General features: G+C 40.0%; 2 protein-coding genes across 2 annotated transcripts in view; one reads left to right on the top strand and one right to left on the bottom strand.

Moving 5' to 3' along the window:
* The first annotated feature begins 1,277 nt into the window (after nt 1–1,277).
* The window catches only part of LOC137045108 (heme-binding protein 2-like), a 36,372-nt gene continuing 13,995 nt past the window's right edge, over nt 1,278–23,654 (top strand). Inside the window, exon 1 of the mRNA XM_067421600.1 lies at nt 1,278–1,406. Coding sequence (XP_067277701.1) covers nt 1,348–1,406 — 59 coding nt within the window. The 5' untranslated portion in view covers nt 1,278–1,347. The remainder of the gene's footprint in view (nt 1,407–23,654) is intronic.
* Nucleotides 5,582–19,217, bottom strand: LOC137089544 (uncharacterized). The gene is made up of 4 exons (XM_067453143.1): nt 19,176–19,217; nt 13,793–13,908; nt 11,419–12,990; nt 5,582–5,689 (listed from the first exon to the last, which is right to left on the bottom strand). The coding sequence occupies exons 2-4, from the start codon at nt 13,898–13,900 to the stop codon at nt 5,582–5,584; spliced, it is 1,788 nt and encodes a 595-aa protein (XP_067309244.1). The 5' UTR covers nt 13,901–13,908; nt 19,176–19,217.

Consider the following 23,654-nt stretch of genomic DNA (forward strand, 5'->3'; position numbering starts at 1 on the left):
GCTAAATCAAATGTGACTCAGAATTATAAGAAAAAATGTAAATAAACGAAAAATGCTGACTTAGATGCTAAAATAAAGCTTTTTATATGAATGAATGAATAAACGTTCACTGACGACGGTCACCGAAAGATCGATCCTCCTAAGGCTGAATGCGTGGCCGACACAGAACAATTTAAATGGCTAGGCTATATTATTAGTTTATTATTATTTTTTATGCAAGTTATTTGTAAATTAAACAAAGAAACTACGTCTATTGTTCATTTTCGTTAACTTCAAACGTAGGCTAAATTAAGGAGAAGTGGTTGTTCTGTAGCCTAGGCTACATTTATTTTTGTAATGCACGTTATCATTTTTAGCTACATTAAACACATTTATATATGTTTATACATATATTTTCTTGTCATGTAATTTAAAATGTGTAAATGAAAATAAATTGGTCTATACATTACCCTTTTTACAACTATAGCCTATTTATAGACCAATAATATAACTTAAGTTTAACGTCAAAAACAACAGAAATTTTAATTATCAGCCAAACCAGAAGAAAAGTCTTTTCTACACTTTCATTGCGCTGAACGGGAGAAGCTGGAGCTGGACCGGGATGGGGAATAATGCACAAGAGACTCTGGTAAGGCCTGAGCGGGACATCATCTTCTGGGATGAGCAGGGCATATTTCCACAGGCCGCATTTGCGGGGCTGAATCGGTCGACGGCTGGCATGTCATCAAAAGTAGACAATGCATCTGAGATGAGTTGAATGAAAATAAGTAGGCCAACTTATAAACTTATATATATATAAAATCTTCTCACGAACGTCCGCTCTCAGTTGTCATAACCTGCTATAGGCCATTAACGACGCTTACGCGGTTCATTGTTGCCAAGTCTGGAATGGGGCTGCATTTAGGCTACTGTTGCTTTGGGGTGTTTGTAGCCTATGGTACACAGCAGAGCCGGCCCGTTATATAGGCAGTATCAGGGCAGTATAGGCAAATGCTAAGGGCGCAATCTCGCTAGGGGGCGCCAAAGAGGCCAAGGGATATTATTATTATTTTTTTTTTTATGTAAAAAAATTACAAACATTACCAAAATGCTGATATCTTTAGCAAACTAAACTTCGAAATAGTATTAATAATTTGTATTATATAAAAATCCAAAATAAGAGCATTACTACACCCGCCCCCAATTGATTGACACCTGGCTGAAGGATGGAGCCAGGCCCCGTGACCCGTGTGCCGATTTGTTTACTTTTGATAGCTTGTGCTGGATGAAGTGGCGACATGCGAACCGCCAATTAGCCGAAGAAGAAGAAGAAGAAGAAGAAGAAGAAGAAGAAGAAGAAGTGGCGACATGTCAAAACGACCTCATAAGTTATCTGGTGCGCAAGGAAGAACGCGACCAAGCCAGAGGTAAGACTGTGTGAAGGAAACACTGAATTAATTAATTGTGCGTGACGTGTGCACTAAGCTAACACACGTTAAACATAACTTTACAGATGAATATCTAGCCTACATAAAAAATAACTCCAAATTAAGAGAGTTTTTGCTTAAAATAAGCAAAATAATCTGCCAGTGGGGTAAGTAAAATAATCTTAAAACAACATTATTTTACTTACCACACTGGCAGAGTTATTTTTTCCCAAAACAAGAAAATATTTTTTACTTGTCTAGTAAATGTTTCTTAATGTAAGACTAGAAACAAGACAAAAATACTAAGTAAGAAATGCATTTTTTGCAGTGTTGAAAAACATGCATTAACATGGCTTGAAAGCAGCATTTTTGTAAGGCCAACAACAGTGTCGTTTTTTATGCTATGCCAATTGGTTTGAAATGTCTCTGTAATTATTCAGAGGCACATTAAACGCAGTTAGCAAAGGCCTAATAATTTAATTGTTATTTTATTTTTATTTTGTTTAAGGTAAATTATAATTTTGTTATTTAGTGATTTAGATTTGCGTTTGGTCCAGTGTTTGAATTTTACCAAAAAATACTGCATTTTGAATATTTAAACTGAATTTTTTTTTTAATCTTTTGTTTTACAAAAGTGTTGTTGTTGTTGTTTTAACCAAAAGTGTTGCACTTTTATATACACTATTTAAACATGTGACTTTGAAACCCTTTTACAAAATAAATGAAAACGTCAATGGCAAAATAATTTAGGCTCAGGTTTTCTCATAAAGCTACGGAAGCTTATTGCATTCACTTGAGAGAAAAAAATCTACTCTGTTTTTCTGAATTAATGACTTAATTATCTCAGAATTATGAGATAATTTTTCATGAATAATTTTTTTGCTCTGTTTTTCTGAATTAATGACTTAATTATCTCAGAATTATGAGATAATTTTTCATGAATAATTTTTTTTGCTCTGTTTTTCTGAATTAATGACTTAATTATCTCAGAATTATGAGAGAATTTTTCATGAATAATTTTTTTGTTCTGTTTTTCTGAATTAATGACTTAATTATCTCAGAATTATGAGATAATTTTTCATAAATATTTTTTTTTTTGCTCTGTTTTTCTGAATTAATGAGATCCCTCAAAATCCAGCCAAGAGCTCTATTTTAGCTGGATTGCATGGAAGTAAACATGTCCCGCCTTTCTAATTTAATCCGGTTTTATTTTACTTTGGGTTTGAGACATTGGGAAATACTGCTGTCTTTAAGTAATATAAATGGTATTGTTATTAGTGTGTCAACTTTGCGCAGACACCTCAATACTTTGCGCCTGTTCAGACGAAAAGAACTCACTTAAAAACGTTGGGTTAAAAATAACCCAACACGTAACCCAACTGTGGGTTGGTATAGCACCTTCCCAACGTTGGGTTATTTTAACCCAATGCATTGGGTTACAAAACAGTTGGGTTAAAAGTAACCCAACAGTTGAGTTAAATTTTTATTTTTATTCAAGCCATTATTTTAATAAATAAAATACCCATTGTTTTCAAATACAGATTTTTTTATTTGTATAAAACAATACATGTGCTTTAAAATATATATTTTAAATGTCAAACTAAATATTGGGGAGTAAATATTTATTGTAAATATACATAAATGTGTAAATATTAAATTCAAAATACACAGCACACATAATACACAAAAATGTACATAAGGTAAACATACATAAAAGGTGTACATACAAAACAAAAATTAAAAATGAACACAACAAATATTAAATAAAAACCTATACAAATATGGACAGAATACACAAATTCATAATATTAAATTCTTCCAGAAATAAACAACTTTATTAAAAAATCTACATTGTACACTGTATGCCTTTATGTGTTGTTAACATATCTTAAGTAGCAAAACAAATACAAATTATGATAATCAAAGTTTTTAATGAGGCAGCAAAATATATATTCAAGTTTGCATGCTACAAAATCTCCCAAATGGGGCAGAGGTCTTTGGATAGTTCATGTCATAAATAAAAAAAAAATCTGAAACATACAGCCAGTGCTTGAAATAAGGTCTTCTGTTCAACTGCCTCCACAATGAAAATGAAGAAAGTCAGCGAGGTCTCTTTGTCCCCAAGCATCGTCATGTGGATCCTGGCTTGTCTCACTGTTCAGCTAATGCTCCATGTTAGTTCCAACCTTAAAAGAATTAAAAAAAGTTCAGTTTGCTTGCACTGTGACAACATCAGCAGTGTTAAATTACGTAAAAGTTACAATGAAGCAGTGTTGTACTGAATTAAACAAATTGTCACTAATTAGTCATTACATCTGCTGTTCATTTTTCACCAATCAACATACTAATCCTCATGCTGTTTCAAACCTGTAAGACTTCGGTTCATCTTCTGAACACAGAAAGGCCTAGAAAGGCAGTAAAGATATTAATGTAATCTATGTGACTCCAGTAATTCAACCTCAGTTTTATGAAGTGACAAGCGTATATTCTATCCCTTAACCATAATTTACCACTTTATTTACAAAACATTAATCTCAACACATGTTCACGAGAGCCCCTTGACGCATGCGTGTTGTGTTGAAAAGAGAGCAAATGTTGTTGTGTTTTTTTTTGTGTTGTTGTTGCAAAAAGCACTCGTGTCGCTTCATAAAACTGAGGTTAGACCACTTGAATCCCATGGATTACTTTAATGCTGTCTGTCCTGGGTCTTAAAGTGGTAGTTGCGTAGGTAGTCAATGGAGGGACAGAAACCTCGCAGATTTCTTCAACATTTGTGTTTTAAAGAACAACGAAAGTCTTACAACAACACAAGGGTAATTCATGAGATAGTTTACCCAAAAAAGAAAATGATTCCATGATTTACTCACCCTCAAGCCAACCTAGGTGTGTATGACATTCTTCTTTCAGACAAAAACAATCTGAGTTATATTAATAAATATCCTGGCTCTTCAAAGCTTTATAATGGAAGCCCATAATTTGAAGCCCAAAAATGCATCCATCCATTATAAAAGTGCTTCACACGGCTCCGGAGATTAATAAGAACCCATTGAAGTGAATTGATGGGATTGTGTAAGAAAAATATCCATATTTACCACGTTATAAAGTAAAATATCTAGCTCCCAGTGGACCGCCTTAAGTATTCAACTTCTGAAAAAAGCGTAACTGCTGTGAGAATAACGTCGGACGTAGCGTAAAAAAGCGTAAATACCGAGACGATAAAGTTGGACGTAGCGTAAAAAAGCGTAAATGCCGAGACGATTAAGTTGAACGTAGCGTAAGCGTTTTGAATTGCGAGAGGCGTTACACTTTCTTTGTAAGTTGAATAAGGAAGGCTGTCTGTCGAAAATTTGTTATTTTAGTCTATAAAGTTTTAAATATGGATATTTTTTCTACAAAAACCCATCGATTCACCTCAGAAAGCCCTTATTAACCTCTTGGAGCCGTATGGATTACTTTCATAATGGATGGATGCACTTTTTTGGGCTTCAAATTTTGACCATTATAATGCTTGGATTAGTCAGGACATTTATTAATAACTGATTGTGTTCGCCTGAAAGAAGAATGTCATATACACCTAGGATGACTTGAGGGTGAGTACATTATGGGATATTTTTTGGGTGAACTATTGGATAATCTATTAACAAGCAAAATCACTAAAGGAAATAATAAATGGATGCACTGTATCAAAGCTAATTTGATAGTGTTGCTTTTACTTACAGGCTGATGGGTGAATGTAATAACCCAACGATGTTAAAATAACCCAACGTTTTGCAAAATAACCCAACATATTGACCCAACATGTGTGACCCAACGGTTGGGTTAAAAAAATAACCCAACGTTTTTTACTGTGAACATTCTGATCTGCTTGACGTTGCTGTATTTCTCCAGGATCAGTTAAACAGATATGGTATGCTTCACGGATATAAGATGATGCATCTGAAATGCATTCAAGCTGGCTACGTGGTGACACAAGAGACAATCAGGCAGTTGTTGAAAATACTAGATCCCCATGGAGTGCAGCTGAGGCGCCGGAATCGTCTTCGGTGACGTTTGTATCAAAATCCAGGCCCGAACTTTTTATGGCATGTAGATTCGTATGATAAACTCAAACCATATGGAATCTGCATCAATGGTGCAATCGACGGGTTTTCACGAATGATGATATGGCTACATGCTTACTCTACAAGTAGTGATCCCAAGGTCATCGCTGGATACTTTATTGATGCGGTGTTATCAATGAATGGGACAGCCGCCCGAATTCGCTCAGACTTAGGGACAGAGAACTGTTACATGGAACAGATGCAGATGTTCATGAGACATGATCATACGGACGACTTTTCGAGAAATTGCTATTTGTATGGCTCAAGCAATCATAACCAACGGATAGAGCATTGGTGGGGATTTTTGAAGAAGCAGCATGCACAATTCTGGATCAACCTTTTTCAAGATCTAAAAGATTCTGACAACTTCTCCGGTGACTTTCTAGACAAAAGTCTAATACAGTTCACATGTCTTGAAATAATAGAGGTAAGAAATGTGCTTCTAGACATGTAAATTGTGATATGTTATCATATTTTGTCAATGCGCCAAAATGTTGTGACATGCAGCGTAATCATCTAATTTCATAGGTCTAACAACTGTTCAATAACAAATGGGTGATAACCTTTAGTTATTTAATTAGATTCATAAATTAATTTGTAGATCACAATTTTTCCAACACATATTTGACTTTTTTTAAGAGATAAGTGGATCTCAGTAGCTATGTAGGACCAAATTACTCAAAATGAAATAAATAAATAATGAATTCAATAAAACAACAATTAAATGTAGCAGTATATTCTGAAATAATTAATTTAATAATTAATTTATTCAATATTAAATAAATAACTAAATAGATAAATGTATCTGTATATGTATTTATTTTGTAAAATTACATGAAATTGTTTAATATATTTCACACTTACCTCTTCCACACACACTATTGCTATGTTTAAAAATCTATTTTTTCATTATTTAATGTGCTTTTTCAAAAATACGTTTTTCATAATAATATGCTGCATTTACGAATGACGCCTATTTGACGAATCATCTATTTCCAAAACACCATTTTCCCAAAGATTTTTTTATAATAATAGAGGACATTTCACAAATGCCAATCAACAGCCAATGGGTGAAGCTTGGCGCTGATTGGTTAGAAGTATTTATTGGAAGCAGACATGACAGAACGATCTGTGTAGTGACGTCACAGAACACCAAGGGTGCTTCTCATTTCTTATGTGACTGAAAATGTATTTTGACTCTATTGTATTTTCAAAAAAAATTATATATTTTTATACAGCGTTTTTATCTTGATCAATTCCTACCGCCATATTAATTTCCAATCAGTTCCCTAATTTCCCTTTGCCACTTGCCAGACCCAGACAGAAAAAAGTAATGAACCTGAAAGGATTATCCAATCAGCGCCAAGCTCCGCCCACTGCCTGTTGATTGGCATTTGTGAAATGTCCTCTATTATTATGAAAAAAATCCTTGGGAAAATGGTGTTTTGGAAATGCATGATTAGTCACATAGGTCATTCGTAAATGCAGCATATTATGAAAAATGTCTTTTTGAAAAAGCACATTAAATAATGAAAATTTTTAAACATAACAATAGTGTGTGTGGAAGAGGTAATTGTGAATAATATTTAACAATTTCATTTAATTTTACAAAATAAATAGATACATTTATTTAATTAATATTTAATTAATTATTTAATTAATAAATTATTGAATTATTCCAGCATAAACTGGTACATTTAATTGTTGTTTTATTGAATTCATTATTTATTGAATTATTTCATTTCGAGTAATTTGGTCCTCGATAATATGTGAGAGAGGGATGACTTATCTGACCCTGATCATATAAAACAAATTTTAACATACAGAGATTTATTGTTTTCAAATGTAGAATTTAACATGCATGAAACTGTTAGAGAAATGGCTCTACTGTATCATATTGGACCATAAGCATTTATTTTGCCTGCAGGTGGTATTGCAACGGTGTGAACTAATTTTCTTACTTACTTTCTTTATATTTAGAGAGAACTGCAGGATGTTGTTCACCTCTGGAACACTCACAGAATTCGGCCATCCAGAAATGCTGTGTCCCCAGGGGGACGTCCAGTGATGATGTACACCCTACCCCAACTTTTTGGTGCTAGGGAGTACCTTAAAGAGGTATCCCAACAGAAGATCAGGCCTGTAGGGAGGAATGTCGTGAGAGAGGACCAGGGCTGCATTTCCCGATAACGTTGTCTCTTAGAGCGCTACGAAGACTCTAAAGGTTTAACTTAACTGAAGGTATACCATTTCTAGGTGTGTTCCCCGAACTATACCTTAGGAGGTCGCTTAAGGTATACCTTCTTAAGTGCGACGTTAGCGGGTGCTGTCCGTGGCGGCGGTGCTGAATTGGCTTATATCGATGGCTCAATAATCGATTATTTACTCTATTCAGGGGCTGTTTCACTGCGTTATGCGAAAAAATTATGTTCTTTATAAAATAAGCACTTCAGAAATAGTTGAACTTTCATTTATCATAAAAAATTGCACCTAAATTTTACATAATTCTGAAATGAGTGCACGAACAAGCAATCTCATGCTCAACCCCATCATGAGCATCACGCGTCATTTAAATTATTACAATATATTTTCCACAGTGTCTTGATTTACTCCACAGCCAGGGATGATTGCCCATGTAGCAGCTGCATCACATTATTGTGTAAATAACTAAATTATATTATTAGATGGCCTAGTCAATAAAAACGCAACACGCAAAACATATAATCAGCTGATATGGCGGAGAAAAAAGAAAGAAAGAGAAGAGCCGCCAGCAGCTGATTTTAGGGCTGAGGGAGTAGCTGTCCCTCAGCCCTAAAATCCAACAACAAGTAGCTCCAACAAGATCTAAAAGCTGCTGAATTTGCTTTCGTGGTAGGTGAAATTTCTTTTAATAGCAGCTTCTGACATGGTAGCCAGGGGACTAAAGTTTTCATGTATGAAATAGTGCACATACTCTAAATGGCTCCGCGGACGGCGCCGTTTTTGATTTAGCACAATTCTATTCGCTGCCTCCCTGCCAAAGTTTGACTAAACCCTCTTCCACAATCATTCCCTTTAAATAGGCTCCTAAGCCTTTCCTGTCTAATGGTTAGCCAGGTGATGTACCTTTGGATAATAATATCATTAAAAAGCTAACAACCATCAGTGTTTGTAATGACATTTTTTATGACAATTTTAATCCTTGCATAAAAAAACAACAACAATTCAATTAGCCTTATTGAACACTGGGTGTATATTGCAACTTCGGAATTATATTCGTATAGACTGACATATAAAGCAGTCTATGCACAGTGGTGGCCACTAGTGGAATGAACTGTTAATAGTGATAAGGTATAGCTAAGAGTGGTCCAGACCAACCTTACGAAAGTATGACTTAAAGAAGGTATTCTTAACTAAGTTCGTTTCGGGAAACACATATTAACGTTAAGGGATACCTTAAGGTATAACTTAAGAATGACGTAGAGTTAAGAACGTTTCGGGAAATGCAGCCCATATCCCTGTGATAATACAGTGTTTGACATTTGCTGCCTTGCAATGGCAGAAAACAGTCTTCATCCACCAACCTCTCCAGAGGAAGCCATTGAACTTTACATGTTCTTACGTGCTTACATACGTACCCAAATTGAATAATCACAAGTTGTTCTACTGGATCAAATGACTGAATGTGAGCACCTAATAGCCAAAAAACAACAACAGAATTGCAGTTTGGACGGAAAAGGTTATATACCATCACATTCACTGTGTATGTTTTGATAGAAGTACTGTGTTTAAGCAATCAATAATAAACAACTCTTTCATAATTGACATCTCCCAAATGAGCACCATATCATCTATTTTTATTAATCATTATGTAAAAAGTACATCTCAACCACCCACAGATCTGGGAACAATTATGTACCTGCAAATGAAAGGTATTACATGTTGCTATTGTCAAAAAAGGCACATTTGTCTTTATGGTGGAACTATTTCGTATCACCCGATGTGGTCTGACACACTTTGGGCTCATTGCAAACAGGAGAACCTACATGATGTTTGGATGGCCTTTAAATCAAACATATTATTGTATCTTGTTATCATGTGTCTCTGGGCTGCACTTTTTTACACAATTATTTGGCATCATATAAATACATGCTAAACCAGTGCAGTGGAACATTTTTTCTCCCCAGTGTGATATACTGTGTATGTAGGAAATAGGCCTATTTGGTAAATTTTCTAATGCAGAGGTGACTGTTTAAATATGTCATCTAAAGAGTGCTGGTAAATGCAGGAACCTTAGTGCAGTTGTCAGTAATTCTACTGTGACACAATATCCATGTGTGTTATCTGCAGTAAAGACCTGATTTGGTTGAAAACATCTGTACAAAACAAGACAGAAACATGCTTTTTATTTGTAAAAAGCAGAACACCTTCTAATGTACAGTGCTGTATGTTAGAAAAGATTTCCAAACACTGCCAATATTAAGATTAAACATGAACTGACATTACCTTAGGGTCCTAGTTAATTATAATTTCACAATGAAAATGCAACTTTACAAGAACATTTATTTTAAATTATCCCAAAAAGTATGCTCCTAAACTGCTAACAGAAATGATGGCTTACATAAAAGTAAATTTAAAATATTGTGTAAAAGGATTATAATTGTTTTTTGGTTAAGTGGACCTTAAAGTATATTAACAAAATGTTCAGCCACTCAATATGTTTCTATTTTTTTACGGTCTATGGTTTCTACAGACAGTTTAAAGGAATAGTTCACCCAAAAATGAAAATTTGATGTTTATCTGCTTACCCCCAGGGCATCCAAGATGTCGTTGTGTTTGTTTCTTCAGTAGAACACAAATGAAGATGTTTAACTCCAACCGTTGCTCGTATAATGCATGTCAATGGGGTCTAATTTCCATTTGACATGCATTATACGAGCAACAGTTGGAGTTAAACATCTTCATTTGTGTTCTACTGAAGAAACAAACACAACGAAATCTTGGATGCCCTGGGGGTAAGCAGATAAACATCAAATTTTCATTTTTGGTTGAATTATCCCTTTAAGTCTGGTAAAAACAGCAACTGCATATGAAACATTGCAAAACATGTTGCCATTGTCAAAATGGCGAATTTGTCCTCATGGTGGAACTATTCAGCATGACCAAATGTGATTTTACACACTTTGGGCCCAGTGCAAACAGGGCAACCTAAATGACATTTGAATGGTCCTGTATCACTATCAATAAATCAAACTGATTTTTGTTTCTTGTTGTCATGTGTAAATGTTTTTTTTATGGGCTGGATATATTTGGAGTCCATCAACAAAATGTTCATCAGCCAGTAAACATGTTTCCATAGTTAGTTTGGTAATGACATTCTGGATAAAACTGAAACTGAAAAACATAAAATAAAAAATAAATCACTCTGCATTCATAATGCACCTGAGTTAATTACTTCCCCTATGTGCTCTGTCTCACATTCACACACTATCCAAAGGTAACCAGATGGCACTGATAAAGCTATAACTGGGCAAGAGGGAAGAGTGTGTACATGTGAGTGAGTGAGACATACTTCTATGCAATGTCCATTGTATAGAAGTTGCTGGACAGTATAGCCTCCATTTCAGCTCGGAGGTCAGGATAGCTGTTGTAAGTTGATGGCAGCTCTAAAGTTGGGCCACAAATATGTGCAATAGGCCGCCTTGAAAACCCTTCCAGAGGGGTGAATATGACTTGAATGTCTTTAACGCAGATGACATCAGACCCTGTCACGAATCTTAACATCTTCCGGAGGCCTATTTCATCCAATCCCCTGATGTACTGATGTAAAAATCGCAAACTTTGGTTCTCTGCTGGAGAGGCTCTGATCAACTGTAATACCTTTCGAGTTGATGGTTTAAGATCGTCATACATCTTCTGCATATCCAGCACACTGGGGAAGAACTCCCTGAGAGTTGGTCCTGCGACTGATGCAATGTTATCCAGTGCATATTTTGGTTGCTTATTTGCTTGTAGGCCACTTGGAGAAGCACAGCCTTCAAGTTCTCTTGTGTTGGTACTGTTCTTACTCCCATGCGATCCATAAGATCAAGAAGCTCATCTTCCTCATCACCATCAAGGGCATCTTGCAAAGCAGTGGACAAGAGATCGTGCTCAGACTGACTAAGATAAAACATTAGTGAGTCAAACAATAAATCAGGTGAGACAGTGTGTTCGCCAAATGTGATTGCTGCTGTAAAGGCTTGAGCCAGCCGAGAAGGAAAATATCCATGGTCTTTTAATCCCTTGACCATTATCCTACCAACCGATTTCCATTCTTCCTCTTGCCATTTTGGGGATAGCGATGGCACCCTCACATCTGCACCCTCTGCTGCACAGTCTAAAAACTCTGTCCAGAAGGCAGCATATACATCCCTGGACACGCCATCTGCATCTGCCCCCATTTCTTGAATGAAACTGTATTTCACAGAGTAGGACATCATCGCTTCATCCTTGAATTGGGTAATCAGTTCCTCCAAGAGATTGACTCTGTGGAGTTTCACTGTCACATGCAAAAGTTCATAAGTAGGACTTAATGGGCCAGCAGGCACTGTGTCAGAATGGACAGGAGTTGAGCTGTAGGCGTTGATGTTTATCTGTGCCTCTTGCTCTTCTATAGGCTCGTGTAAGATTGTGTCATCAAGATCTTCTAAAAATGGTCCACCTTGCAAAGGGCCAAAAATGACCTCCGAAGTATCACACAAAGATGTAATATCAACAATCTCTGCAGCAGTAGAGACAAAAGCTTCCACAGTGTGTGTCTGCTGTTCACTGTCATGCATTTTTTGTGTCAGCTGCTCATTATCTTCTGTTGTGATATTCTTTTGCTCATTTTGCCTTACTTCATCTGTCTGTTCATCAGTTCCTTCTGTCAACTCTGTGAACACTTCATCTCCATTTGTCAGGTTTTCTGTGAACAAGTAAAATCTTAAAATCCCCAACTTATGTGTCTCATAGAGCTCTCCAACACTAACACCCTCATCAAGGTATGCTTCCTGAAAGTCAACAATATTGTGACTGAATTCTTCCCACTTTCCCTTTCTCGATTTCTCATTGGGGAAAAATAGCTTTTTAGCTTGTGATAGAATCTCTGTTTTTGTAGCTTTCTTGGAAATATCAAGAACTCTGGTTCCTCCACCATTGCGTTTTCTCACTTGTTTCTTGTTGTGTATCCATCCTAGTTCTATTTTCCTTGTCATCTTCACGGCCCTTTTGTTACTTCTCAAATGTATCTTTGTTGGCTGCATAGAATGCTCCTCCTCAAAATCTTGATCTGTATCTTTATTGCTTGCAAATGTGCCCATCTTTCTTCTAAGTTTTTCAAATAAGGACAGTCTTTTTAGATCATCACCACCTTTTCTCTGTTTTTCCATACAGAAACGCCTTGTAGCAATCCTATCACCATATGCTGGAATGTAAGCAGTCATAGTGGCATCATCTATTTCTCCAATTACCGAGCTGTCAATCTGTAATGAAAACAAAACAATACAGTAAGACAGGTATCCTTAATCTAAGAGATGGCTATATTTCCATTTGAGTGAAAATTAATTTCGTAGCAGTAACTACAAATCAGCAATTTATTTCTATTTTTCCTCACTTGCTTGTTTCTTTTTTCACATGGGAATAAAAAAAAGAGCTAAAATATTAAGTAATTTAAAACAGCTGTCTAAAAAAATGGTTGTAAGCATGACAATGAAGTTTGAGTGACATAATGATGCTGAAAATACAGTGTATTAAAAGTGAAAAACCTTGACATCAAAGATATGCAGGGGACTGATTGACTATTCCATATAGCTCCCAAACAAGGCCTGTGCTGGCATCTAAACATTACTCCATCGTTTTAAAACAATATCAAATCACAACAAAATGGGAAGCAGTAGTTGTACATGCACAATATTTTATTTTGTGTATTTATTTATTTATTATTTCAAGCATTTAAGTCAGCACTTTGCCTGAATGTATAATAGTGATGCTACTGCACGTTACAGTCTAACTACTGTTACTTGTTTATGTAGTGTAGAGACCAAAATATAGAGTGAATTGACTCCTAAAGATACCGATAAACCTTATTTTACGGGGCTACAATAGGGAAGACATGAATGCATTGTTGGGAGAGGCAGGTGTGCATAAAAAAAAAATCGGAAGCACTGGCACTAAATGTGATAGGGTTACAATTTTTGATAATTACTTGTATAATCTGCTGAGATTCAGTAAAACGTAAAACATTTAAAATGTATATATTGCAAGCATGAATGTGCTATCACCTACATGATCTTGCTGCATTTTCTGAATATTTTCCTCAGGAATCCCTCGGCTCTGAAAAAACATCCACAGATCATCATCTTGTGGGAGGGGGGTATTTGAAGACGTAGCCATAGCTGGCCCTGAACAAATGTTAGAAAAAGGAAGCATTTATGTAAATATGTGTTGCACCACAAATATAAACATATTAAACATAAAAGTGTAATTGCTTTAATCTCAAAAATTGATTTCTGCATTTTTTACGAGAACATTAATAAAGGCCAAGAGTGATAACGTTGCTAAACATGGATGTTTCATGATACACAATGTAAAAAAAGAAAAGAAAAAGGATTTGGGTATGAAAATTGCAACCCATTGAAATAAATACAAAAATCTAGGTAACACGTTCATCTTCACTGAATAACGTGTCCGGCCAAAGAGAGGGGAAGAGGTGACCAACAAACCTTGAAACAGATCTAGGCACTTAGTTATTATTACTTGTAAATATTTAAAACTATGAAGAGCAACTTTAAACACTGAAGCAGAACTCATGTAAACATCTTAAATGTGTATTATAAATGAAGAATTGCTAAATAATAAAAGTTGTGTTTTAATACCACACTTTATACCACACAATTGTTTTATTTAGTGATTAAATGGGTTAGGGCTGTTGCCCCTTTAAGATCGAATGCAGGGATGTGCGTAGTCTTTCTCGACTGTATGCCCTATACAGCTCACTTAAGGCATATTCAGACTATGTCTGCTTGGATACTCATCAAAATGGACATGTTGACATACTTTGTGTGTGTGTTTGTTTGCCCGTTCAAACGCAAGACTTGCAAGAGAACGTACTCGGTTACTTTCGTAACCTCGGTTCCCTGAGAGAGAGGAACGAGTATTACGTATGGAAAAACTCCTTTTCTCGAGAATGTGAAGCAAAATTTTATTAATAAAGGTATCTATGTAAAGCGCAGTGAGCTGCACGGCCATAGCCCAGCGCGAGGAGCGCTCTGATTGGCCGGGCCGCGGCAACTGCAGGAACCTATGGTGAGGCAGCTGAGAGGAACGAACCAATGGGGGGCGTTCCAGAAGCCCGCCGAAAAAGGTGCTTATATTTGCATACAGGAGGCTATATAAGACCCTAATTCGCCATAGGTGTCAGGTTTTAAGATCGACTGAAGCGATACCTGAGAAGCATAAACACGGCACGGAACGTAATACTCGTTCCTCTCTCTCAGGGAACCCAGGTTACGAAAGTAACCGAGTACGTTCCCTTTCGAGAGAGGTTTCTCGTATTACGTATGGGAACACAATGTAAAGCGCCGTGTGTGCTGACTGACCCAGTATACCCAAAGCACATGTTAATAAACCCCCGATAGACCGACAGAGGCGGCTTATAAGGGGAATGAAGAACCGGAAGAGTCGGTTCGTTTGAACAGCTGATCGGACATAGTCGGATCTTATGATGAATGAATAAGTGCTTGAGGGCTAATGTGTACAGGCCAAAACATAAGGCAATCTGTTTGTCAGGGTCAAGATAGAGCCTAGATGGAGAGAAGCCCTGCTTGTAGAGCTGGAACCTCCAACTTGTAGAATCTGATAAAAGTGGATGGAGAGGCCCAGCCTGCCGCCGCACAGATATCTTCCAAAGAAATGCCACACGACCAAGCCCAAGATGAGGCCATGCCTCTAGAGGAGTGGGCTTAAATGCCTGTAGGACAGGTTAGGTCCTAGACCTATATGCTAGTGGGACTGCATCCACTATCCAGTGTGAGAGTCTGTTTCATGACAGCACAAACTTTAGTGCGGCCACCGAAGCAATGAAGAGCTGATCCGACTGCCTGAAGGGGGCGGAGCGCTCTAGATACAATCTCAATGCTCTGACTGGGCAGAATAGGTTTGCGTCTTATTCTCTCTGAGACGCGGGTTAAGCAGTGAAAAGACCTGCATACTGAAGGGATTGATAGCACTTTCAGCATAAAACCATGCCTCGGTTTGAGCACAACCTTGAAGTTGCTGGACCCAAACTCAAGACAGGAAGGGCTCACGGAGAGTGCAGGTAAGCCACCCACTCGGTTAACCAAGGCCACAGCCAGCAGAAAAACGGTTTTGAGTGATATGTGCTTCAAGCTCGTGGTCTGAAGTGGTTAGGAGGGGGAACCCTTCACGGCCTCCAAAACCATGGCGAGGTCCCAAATAGGGACCGAGGTAGGGGCAAGGCGGGCTGAATCTCCTGGCCCCTTTAAGAAAACACACAATAAGATCACTTTTCCCTAGTGAATGTGCCGCGATCGGAGCGTGGCTAGCTGCTATGGCGGAGACACACACCCCGAGTATGGAGGGGGGACGACCCGCGTCCGTTAGCTCTTGGAGAAAGCGAGCAGTTCCGCCAGTTCGCATGAGTGTGCGTCGATGTTTCACGTAGCACACTGGTTAGAAAACCACTGACCACTTCAAAGCAGAGCTGCCAGATAGCAGGGGCTCTAGCTTCCGAAATAGTGTTCATAACTTGTCAGAGAGGTTCCCGGATACCGTTGATGGGCCATACGTGGAGGGCCCACAGCTCGGGATTGGGATGCCAGATCTTCCCTTTCGTTGGCGGAATAGGCCATGGGGCTGTGTCTGACAGCTGAAACAGTTTGGAGAACCATGTGCGGTTCTTCCAAAGTGGGGCTATTAAAAAGCAGCTGGATGCAGCTGGATCGCGATCGGAGGGAGCATATAGAGGGAGTCTGGGCCAACATGGGCCAGGGCATCCCTGCGTTTGCAGAAAAAATATTGGGCAGCGTGTGCTGTGTGAGCTGAATCGTTTGCGGGTAAAGGGACCATCCCCCTGGGGACATGGGTCCTCTGGATAACATGTCCGGACCCTGATTCAGAATACCTGGCACGTAAGCCGCCCTTAGGGAACTCAGATCGTGCTCTGCCCATAAAAGGAGATGCTTAGCCATGCAGTGAAGAGAGTCTGATCTCAGCTGCCCTAGCCATTTTATGTACGTTATCAAGACGTGGTGGTTCTTATGCCGTAAGACGCTCATTGAGTCTTGAGTCTATGTCAATGACTGATAAGCCTGCCCCTCGAAGGCGAATCTCAAGAATGGCCTGTAGAGGGGGTTATCGTAACGTGAAGTATGCGTTTTTCAGATCTATTGAGAAAACCCAATCCCCGGGGCGAATGTGCGCGAGGATTTGTTTCACCGTCAGCACCTTGAAACGAGCGTGTCATAAGTGCTTTGTTCAGATGCCTGGAAAATGGGCCTGAGACCGCCATCCATTTTCGGCATGAGGAATTAGCGACAGTAAAAACCTGACTCGCTAGCGTCGGGTGTACTGTTTCCGCCGCTCTCTCCTTTAACAGTTTCAATGCCTCAGCGAGAAGCACGTGACTGACACTGCTTCTTACAGAGGGCTCGACCACGGCTTGAATCGCGGGGTCTGCGAGCAAAACTGTAGCGAGAACCTCGTTATATATGTTCAACACCCAATATTATATACCAGGAATGGCCTGCCAGGCCTGGGCTCGTGAAGCCAGGGGTTGAATTAGATTCGGGGGCTTATTCACTCTAGTATTCTCTGTCCGCGGCGATAGAGCGACAGAACGAGAGAATTGGAAGCGTGAGGAAAAACTCTGTCCGCGGCACTTCTAGCACGGCAAGAGTTTCGGCTCGAGTTTGCTTATTCACTCTAGTATTCTCTGTCCGCGGCGATAGAGCGACAGAACGAGAGAATTGGAAGCGTGAGGAAAAACTCTGTCCGTGGCGCTTCTAGCACGGCGAGAGCTTCGGCTCGAGTAAGTTTATTCACTCTAGTATTCTCTGTCCGCGGCGATAGAGCGACAGAACGAGAGAATTGGAAGCGTGAGGAAAAACTCTGTCCGCGGCGCTTCTTCAGCACGGCGAGAGCTTCAGCTCGAGTTTGTTTATTCACTCTAGTATTCTCTGTCCGCGGCGATATCACGACTGAACTAGAGAAGAGGAAGAGTGAGGAAAAGCTCCGTCTGTCCGCGGCGCCTCCTCAGCGCGACGGTATAGTGACGAGAGCTTCGGCTCGAGTTCGCCTATTCACTCTAGTATTTTCTGTCCGCGGCTGTAGCGCGACGGAACGAGAGAAGAGTGAGGACAACTCTGCGGCAGCGGCGGAAGAAGAGCCGTGGCGGCGGCAGAGTGAAGAGAGCTTCGGCTTGAGTGAGAAGAGCTCCGTCTTTCCGCGGCGCTTAACGACGCGGAGGAACGAGAGAGTCCTCGAATAGAACAAGCCTGTAAGCTCTAGAAGTGGCGTTGCAGCGGCAACACACACACAAACACATACAACACTCAACATAGACACAGTTTAAAGGATATATAACGCTGGATGGCGTAGCTGGAACGGCAGAGAAGGCGGAGAGGGAGTCCGTCGTCCTCAGCTGCAGGTTCCGCTGGTGCCTTTTCAACGGCGGTGCTTCTTCCGGAGGTCAGCGAAGGTATCGCTGAAGGAGATTAAATCTGACACCTATGGCGAATTAGGGTCTTATATAGCCTCCTGTATGAAAATATAAGCACCTTTTTCGGCGGGCTTCTGGAACGCCCCCCATTGGTTCGTTCCTCTCAGCCGCCTCACCATAGGTTCCTGCAGTTGCCGCGGCCCGGCCAATCAGAGCGCTCCTCGCGCTGGGCTATGGCCGTGCAGCTCACTGCGCTTTACATAGATACCTTTATTAATAAAATTTTGCTTCACATTCTCGAGAAAAGGAGTTTTTCCATACGTAATACGAGGAACCTCTCTCGAAAGGGAACTAAATATTTTAGTGCTCTGAGACTGAGATTTTCTCACAGCTCGCGTGAGTTCTCATTCGCGTCTTCTGGCTCCACACCCCGGGTGATGAAAGCGAAAAGACTGGTTATGTTCGGCAGCACTCGCATTGTCGCATGCATTAAACAAACTTTACAAAGAGAGACCGTTTTGCCCACGTTTTTCTTTTTAATAATTGCTGTTGTAATGTATCACTGTGAGGAGCCAGCACATGTATCATCTACAGAGACATACATAAAGCGTTATTTTCAAGTTAACCCATATTAAAGATGCGTCACTGTGCAAGTGCGCTCACTCTCGTCCGACAGCCCGGTTGGGAAACACTGAGGGTGCGTGACGTGCGTCTCAATTAGCTCCCTAGTTCAGTTGCCTGGGCACTGATCAGGGAGTCAGCCCATTGACTTATGTCCTAATCAGTGCCATGACTAGTGAACAAGGGAGCGGATTGAGACGCACCCTGTGCTACCAACTGCGCAGTTCATGGTGTTATTTATGTTAACGTAGTTAGTAAAAAAAAATATGCCCGTAACGTTACGTTGATAAACAGCTCTAACCTTTACATGTCCTCAAGTTAGCAGACATCATTTGGCATTAACATACTATAATAACTTAGCTATCTTACCTGACTGAACTCATGTAGGCCTGGCAATGTTGTCAGGCTGAAAGGCGGGACATGTTTACTTCCATGCAATCCAGCTAAAATAGAGGTCTTGGCTGGATTTTGAGGGATCTCATTAATTCAGAAAAACAGAGCAAAAAAAATGTATTTATGAAAAATTATCTCATAATTCTGAGATAATTAAGTCATTAATTCAGAAAAACAGAGCAAAAAAAATGTATTCATGAAAAATTATCTCATAATTCTGAGATAATTAAGTCATTAATTCAGAAAAACAGAGTAGATTTTTTTTTTGTCAAGTGAATGCAATAAGCTTCCGTATAAAGCGACTTTGGGTATCTAGAAAAGTACTATACACGTGTTATTGGTTTTAAATTATTTTGTCTAAATATTTTGTGATATAAATCGCAATATAAGGGGGCGCCAAAAAAAATCTTGCCTAGGGTGCCAAAGAGGCTAGTGCCGGCCCTAGCCTCAATATTTCTACCGCCCACGCCCCGCATTTTGGGATATTTTGGCCCATTCTGGCCGTGATTCCGATACTTTTGAATAACACTTGGAGGGGTTTTGTTATTCAGACCTGGCAACCCTTCCCCTCGGTTCGCCCTTCGTGCAGCTTCATGCACTTCGTCCACTTTGAAGGCGTGGCCTGGCCTGGCCTTCGAAGTGCATGGCCTAGTGCGCACACCAGCAGCACCCAGCTGCTGTGTCCCAAAGTGAAGTGTGCGCACTTCGAAGGCCAGGCCAAGCCACGCCTTCAAAGTTCCAGTAAGTCTATGGAACTTTGAAGGCGTGGGGCGTCTATGTATATTATGTCTATGGATTAAACATTCACCGTATCCGGTCGGCTAAACTCCGAACACATCTTCCCTTTTTAAGAATGACTTCAGTGCCGTTCTTTGTTCTTTTGTCAGAGGAAAGCTTAACTCCAAGTCTTCCAGAGTCGCGGTCAAAGCTGATTCGATCGCCGTTCGCCAGTTTCTGTGTTTACTAGAAGCACGCAAATGCAACTCGGCTGTCGTCATTATGGCCCCGCCCGCCGACTCTATACACGACGTGATTGGCCCGTCCAGATTGTGAGGAATACAGCTCAGAAGGGTATTGAGAGTTCCTATGCTCCTCTCTCTATGGCTGCTCCACTCCACTTTGAGACACTCACTTGCAAACTTCCCTAAGCACTTCCCCTTGGGGGAATCCCAGCCGCCATTTTGAAGTGCGTTCCACTTTGTGAAGTGGACAAGGGAAGTTTATATGGACAGACCCTTGCTCCCTCGATTTTGACCGAGTGAGCGAGTCTACTTCATGTGGACACTTCAGGCAGCTTCATATACCACAATGCAACGCGTGACGTCACCAAATATCGCTTTTAATTTACCCCACCACAAACAACTATGATATTTTTAAAAACATTTAAAACAACCCAAACACATCCATATACATATAGAATGCTGCATTAAACAATTTCGTAAAGGAAAAAAATAAATAATAAATCAACTCCATAGTGGATTCCAAGTGATCAAGGGCTTACGCCGCATTCACACGGGGCGTAAGCGTTAACGCTTGACGGAGGGCGTGGCTGTAGCTGGGTGCTGACGCGATCGTCATAGTGACAACAGCCAATCACATTAACTTGCCGCTTGGACCAAAACACAACACAAAAAAGCGCCTTTTTTGGTTGTATGTGCGAGTGCGATTGCCCGTGTAGTTGTTGTCAGCGCACTGCACAGGTGCACGAAGCTGTTAAGTACATTAAATCCCGAAAAAGCGCCGACAGCGGGAAGAATATCACGTAGTGGTCCAGGAGCTGCGTCTGGCTTTTTAACGGTCTATGGTCTGGATGGTTCACGGAGCAGTAATGAACGCAATTGGCTAGCGTCTGCTGTAGGATATTTGCATACGGCGATCTGATTGGATGACGCCTGCGCTGGCGCTTGAAAAGTTGAGAATTCTTCAACTTCTGCCGCTTGCAACGCGAGTGAAGCGCCGCGACGGAACCCACAATTCAGTTCGGCAACGGATGATGTCACCCATTCAAAGTAAATGGGAAGCGTTAACGCCTACGCCCCGTGTGAATGCGGCGTTAGGGTGTTCCAGTTCAGTGCATTGCAAAGTTTCCGCCAGTAGTGGGCACTCATGCAACGTAAGCAATGACGCACATCTGAGTGAACGAGACTGAGGGAAGTTTGCGACAAGTGAAGAGCATGATAAAAATGAACTGGAACCAAGAGGGTAATCTAGCGCTCGGAAAGCGTTCCACCCCTAGGGGCTGCCATTGCTAACCAAGCCATCACCTGCTGTTAGCATCCCATTGACTCCCATTCATTTTTGAGTCACTTTGACAGTGAATAACTTTACATCAGAGGCGTTTAAAGACTCCATTTGTCCATTGTGTATTTCTAAAGAAACACGACAATGCATAAAAGGCTCCGTTACCTTGTATCTTACACTATCGCCCCGCAGAAGCTGTTTTTGTAAAAATAGGCTAACGATTGCATCATAACCAACGCGACTCTGTCGCACAGTTGAGAAATTACCGTATTAGACAGTCGGGGGGGACGTGCAGACATAAAGTCTGATAAAGTCAAGGGAGAAGAATGGAGAGAAGCCCATAGTGAGCCAAAAGCAACGGGAGAAAATATTTAAACTACGTGATTCAGCTTTCACTTTCCACATCTACTAGAAGACCTACAGCTGTCAGACAGGAGGCTCACGTCACATCTACGTCGTCAAGCTCAGTCTGAGCCTGCGCAGTTCACTCAGTCATCAGGAAGTGAGTGTCCCTTTACTGACTTCACTTAACGCCGTAGACGTCAATGGGATAGCTCTGTCTATTTCTTTTACTGTCTATGACTGGAACGCAGGACTAGACGACACTTGGCAGATTAAATTTGCTGCCGCTAGGGTGCGTCTAGATTTCTAGGCTAGGAGACAGAACCATAAGCATGTAAATCTGTAGCCGGTTAAATATTGTCAAATTGCAAATATTAGTTAACAGATTATTTCTTATGTTAAATGTAACTGTTACAATATATTTTAAACATGTATATATTACGTCCAAGTCTTTTTTTTTTTTTAAGTTGGCCTACTTATTTTCATTCAACTCATCTCAGATGCATTGTCTACTTTTGATGACATGCCAGCCGTCGACCGATTCAGCCCCGCAAATGCGGCCTGTGGAAATATGCCCTGCTCATCCCAGAAGATGATGTCCCGCTCAGGCCTTACCAGAGTCTCTTGTGCATTATTCCCCATCCCGGTCCAGCTCCAGCTTCTCCCGTTCAGCGCAATGAAAGTGTAGAAAAGACTTTTCTTCTGGTTTGGCTGATAATTAAAATTTCTGTTGTTTTTGACGTTAAACTTAAGTTATATTATTGGTCTATAAATAGGCTATAGTTGTAAAAAGGGTAATGTATAGACCAATTTATTTTCATTTACACATTTTAAATTACATGACAAGAAAATATATGTATAAACATATATAAATCTGTTTAATGTAGCCTATAGCTACAAATTATAATGGGCATTACAAAAATAAACAATGTAGCCTAGGCTACAGAAAAACCACTTCTCCTTAAAGGGTTACTTCAGCGATTAGCATATGGCTTTGTATCAGTAGAAACCCTGGAGAATATTCAAATTATTGTGCTTTCTCCCCTCATATCTCCCTGAGACGAGAGATTTATGCATTTTATTTCTGGAAAAATTCCTCCTATGATGCAAAATGACGATTTTTGCATCATAGGAGGAATGTTTGCCCAGAGGCTAAAAACTACAGACAGCAGAGGGAGCTATTTCCGCATGTTTTGAATCTGCGCATGGGGGATGGGAGATTACACTCAGCTGGCAGGGAGAGCTCAGCTTGCAGACAGGATCATTTAAACGGAGCTATGGTGAGCAATGTAAGTCTTTTAACTTCTCAAATTCATTTCTATGAAAGTTAAGCTTGCAAAGGCATGAACTGAAACGCGTGCCAGACTGAACTCCTGTGTGAATGTATGCCGCGAATGTAGTCGCGATTACCTCAGCTCTCATCACTCGTGCAGTCAGTGCTCAGTGCTGTGAGACCATAGACCGTAAAAAAATATGGACGACTCGACATCATCGGTTTCCGCTTGGCAGATTTGAAGCTTTCAGGCGGCCTTGCACGGCGCGGACATCTTGGGACCGAGTCTGCGCAGTAGCGATTTCGGGACCGGAGTTGCGCAGTAGAGCGCAGGAAGTAGAGCAGGAAGTACAGCCGCGATATCAAAGCCCGCCCACACTCTCGCAGATGCAGAACAATTAATTATGTTGGTGTGAAATAAACAGTTATGGAAATGTAGAAATTAAAGCTAAAGCTCTAATCTGCTCCCAAAAATTTCGAAAAAAGTCCGTTAGTGCCTCAGTGACAACTTCACTCAGAGAAGCCGTCAGTCTCAGCTGTCAATCATGACGTCACACCCCCGTTTTTATAGCATCAAATAACTAACTCAAAGTAAACTT

This window comes from Pseudorasbora parva, chromosome 2, assembly GCF_024679245.1.
Source record: "Pseudorasbora parva isolate DD20220531a chromosome 2, ASM2467924v1, whole genome shotgun sequence".
Lineage (NCBI taxonomy): Eukaryota > Metazoa > Chordata > Actinopteri > Cypriniformes > Gobionidae > Pseudorasbora > Pseudorasbora parva.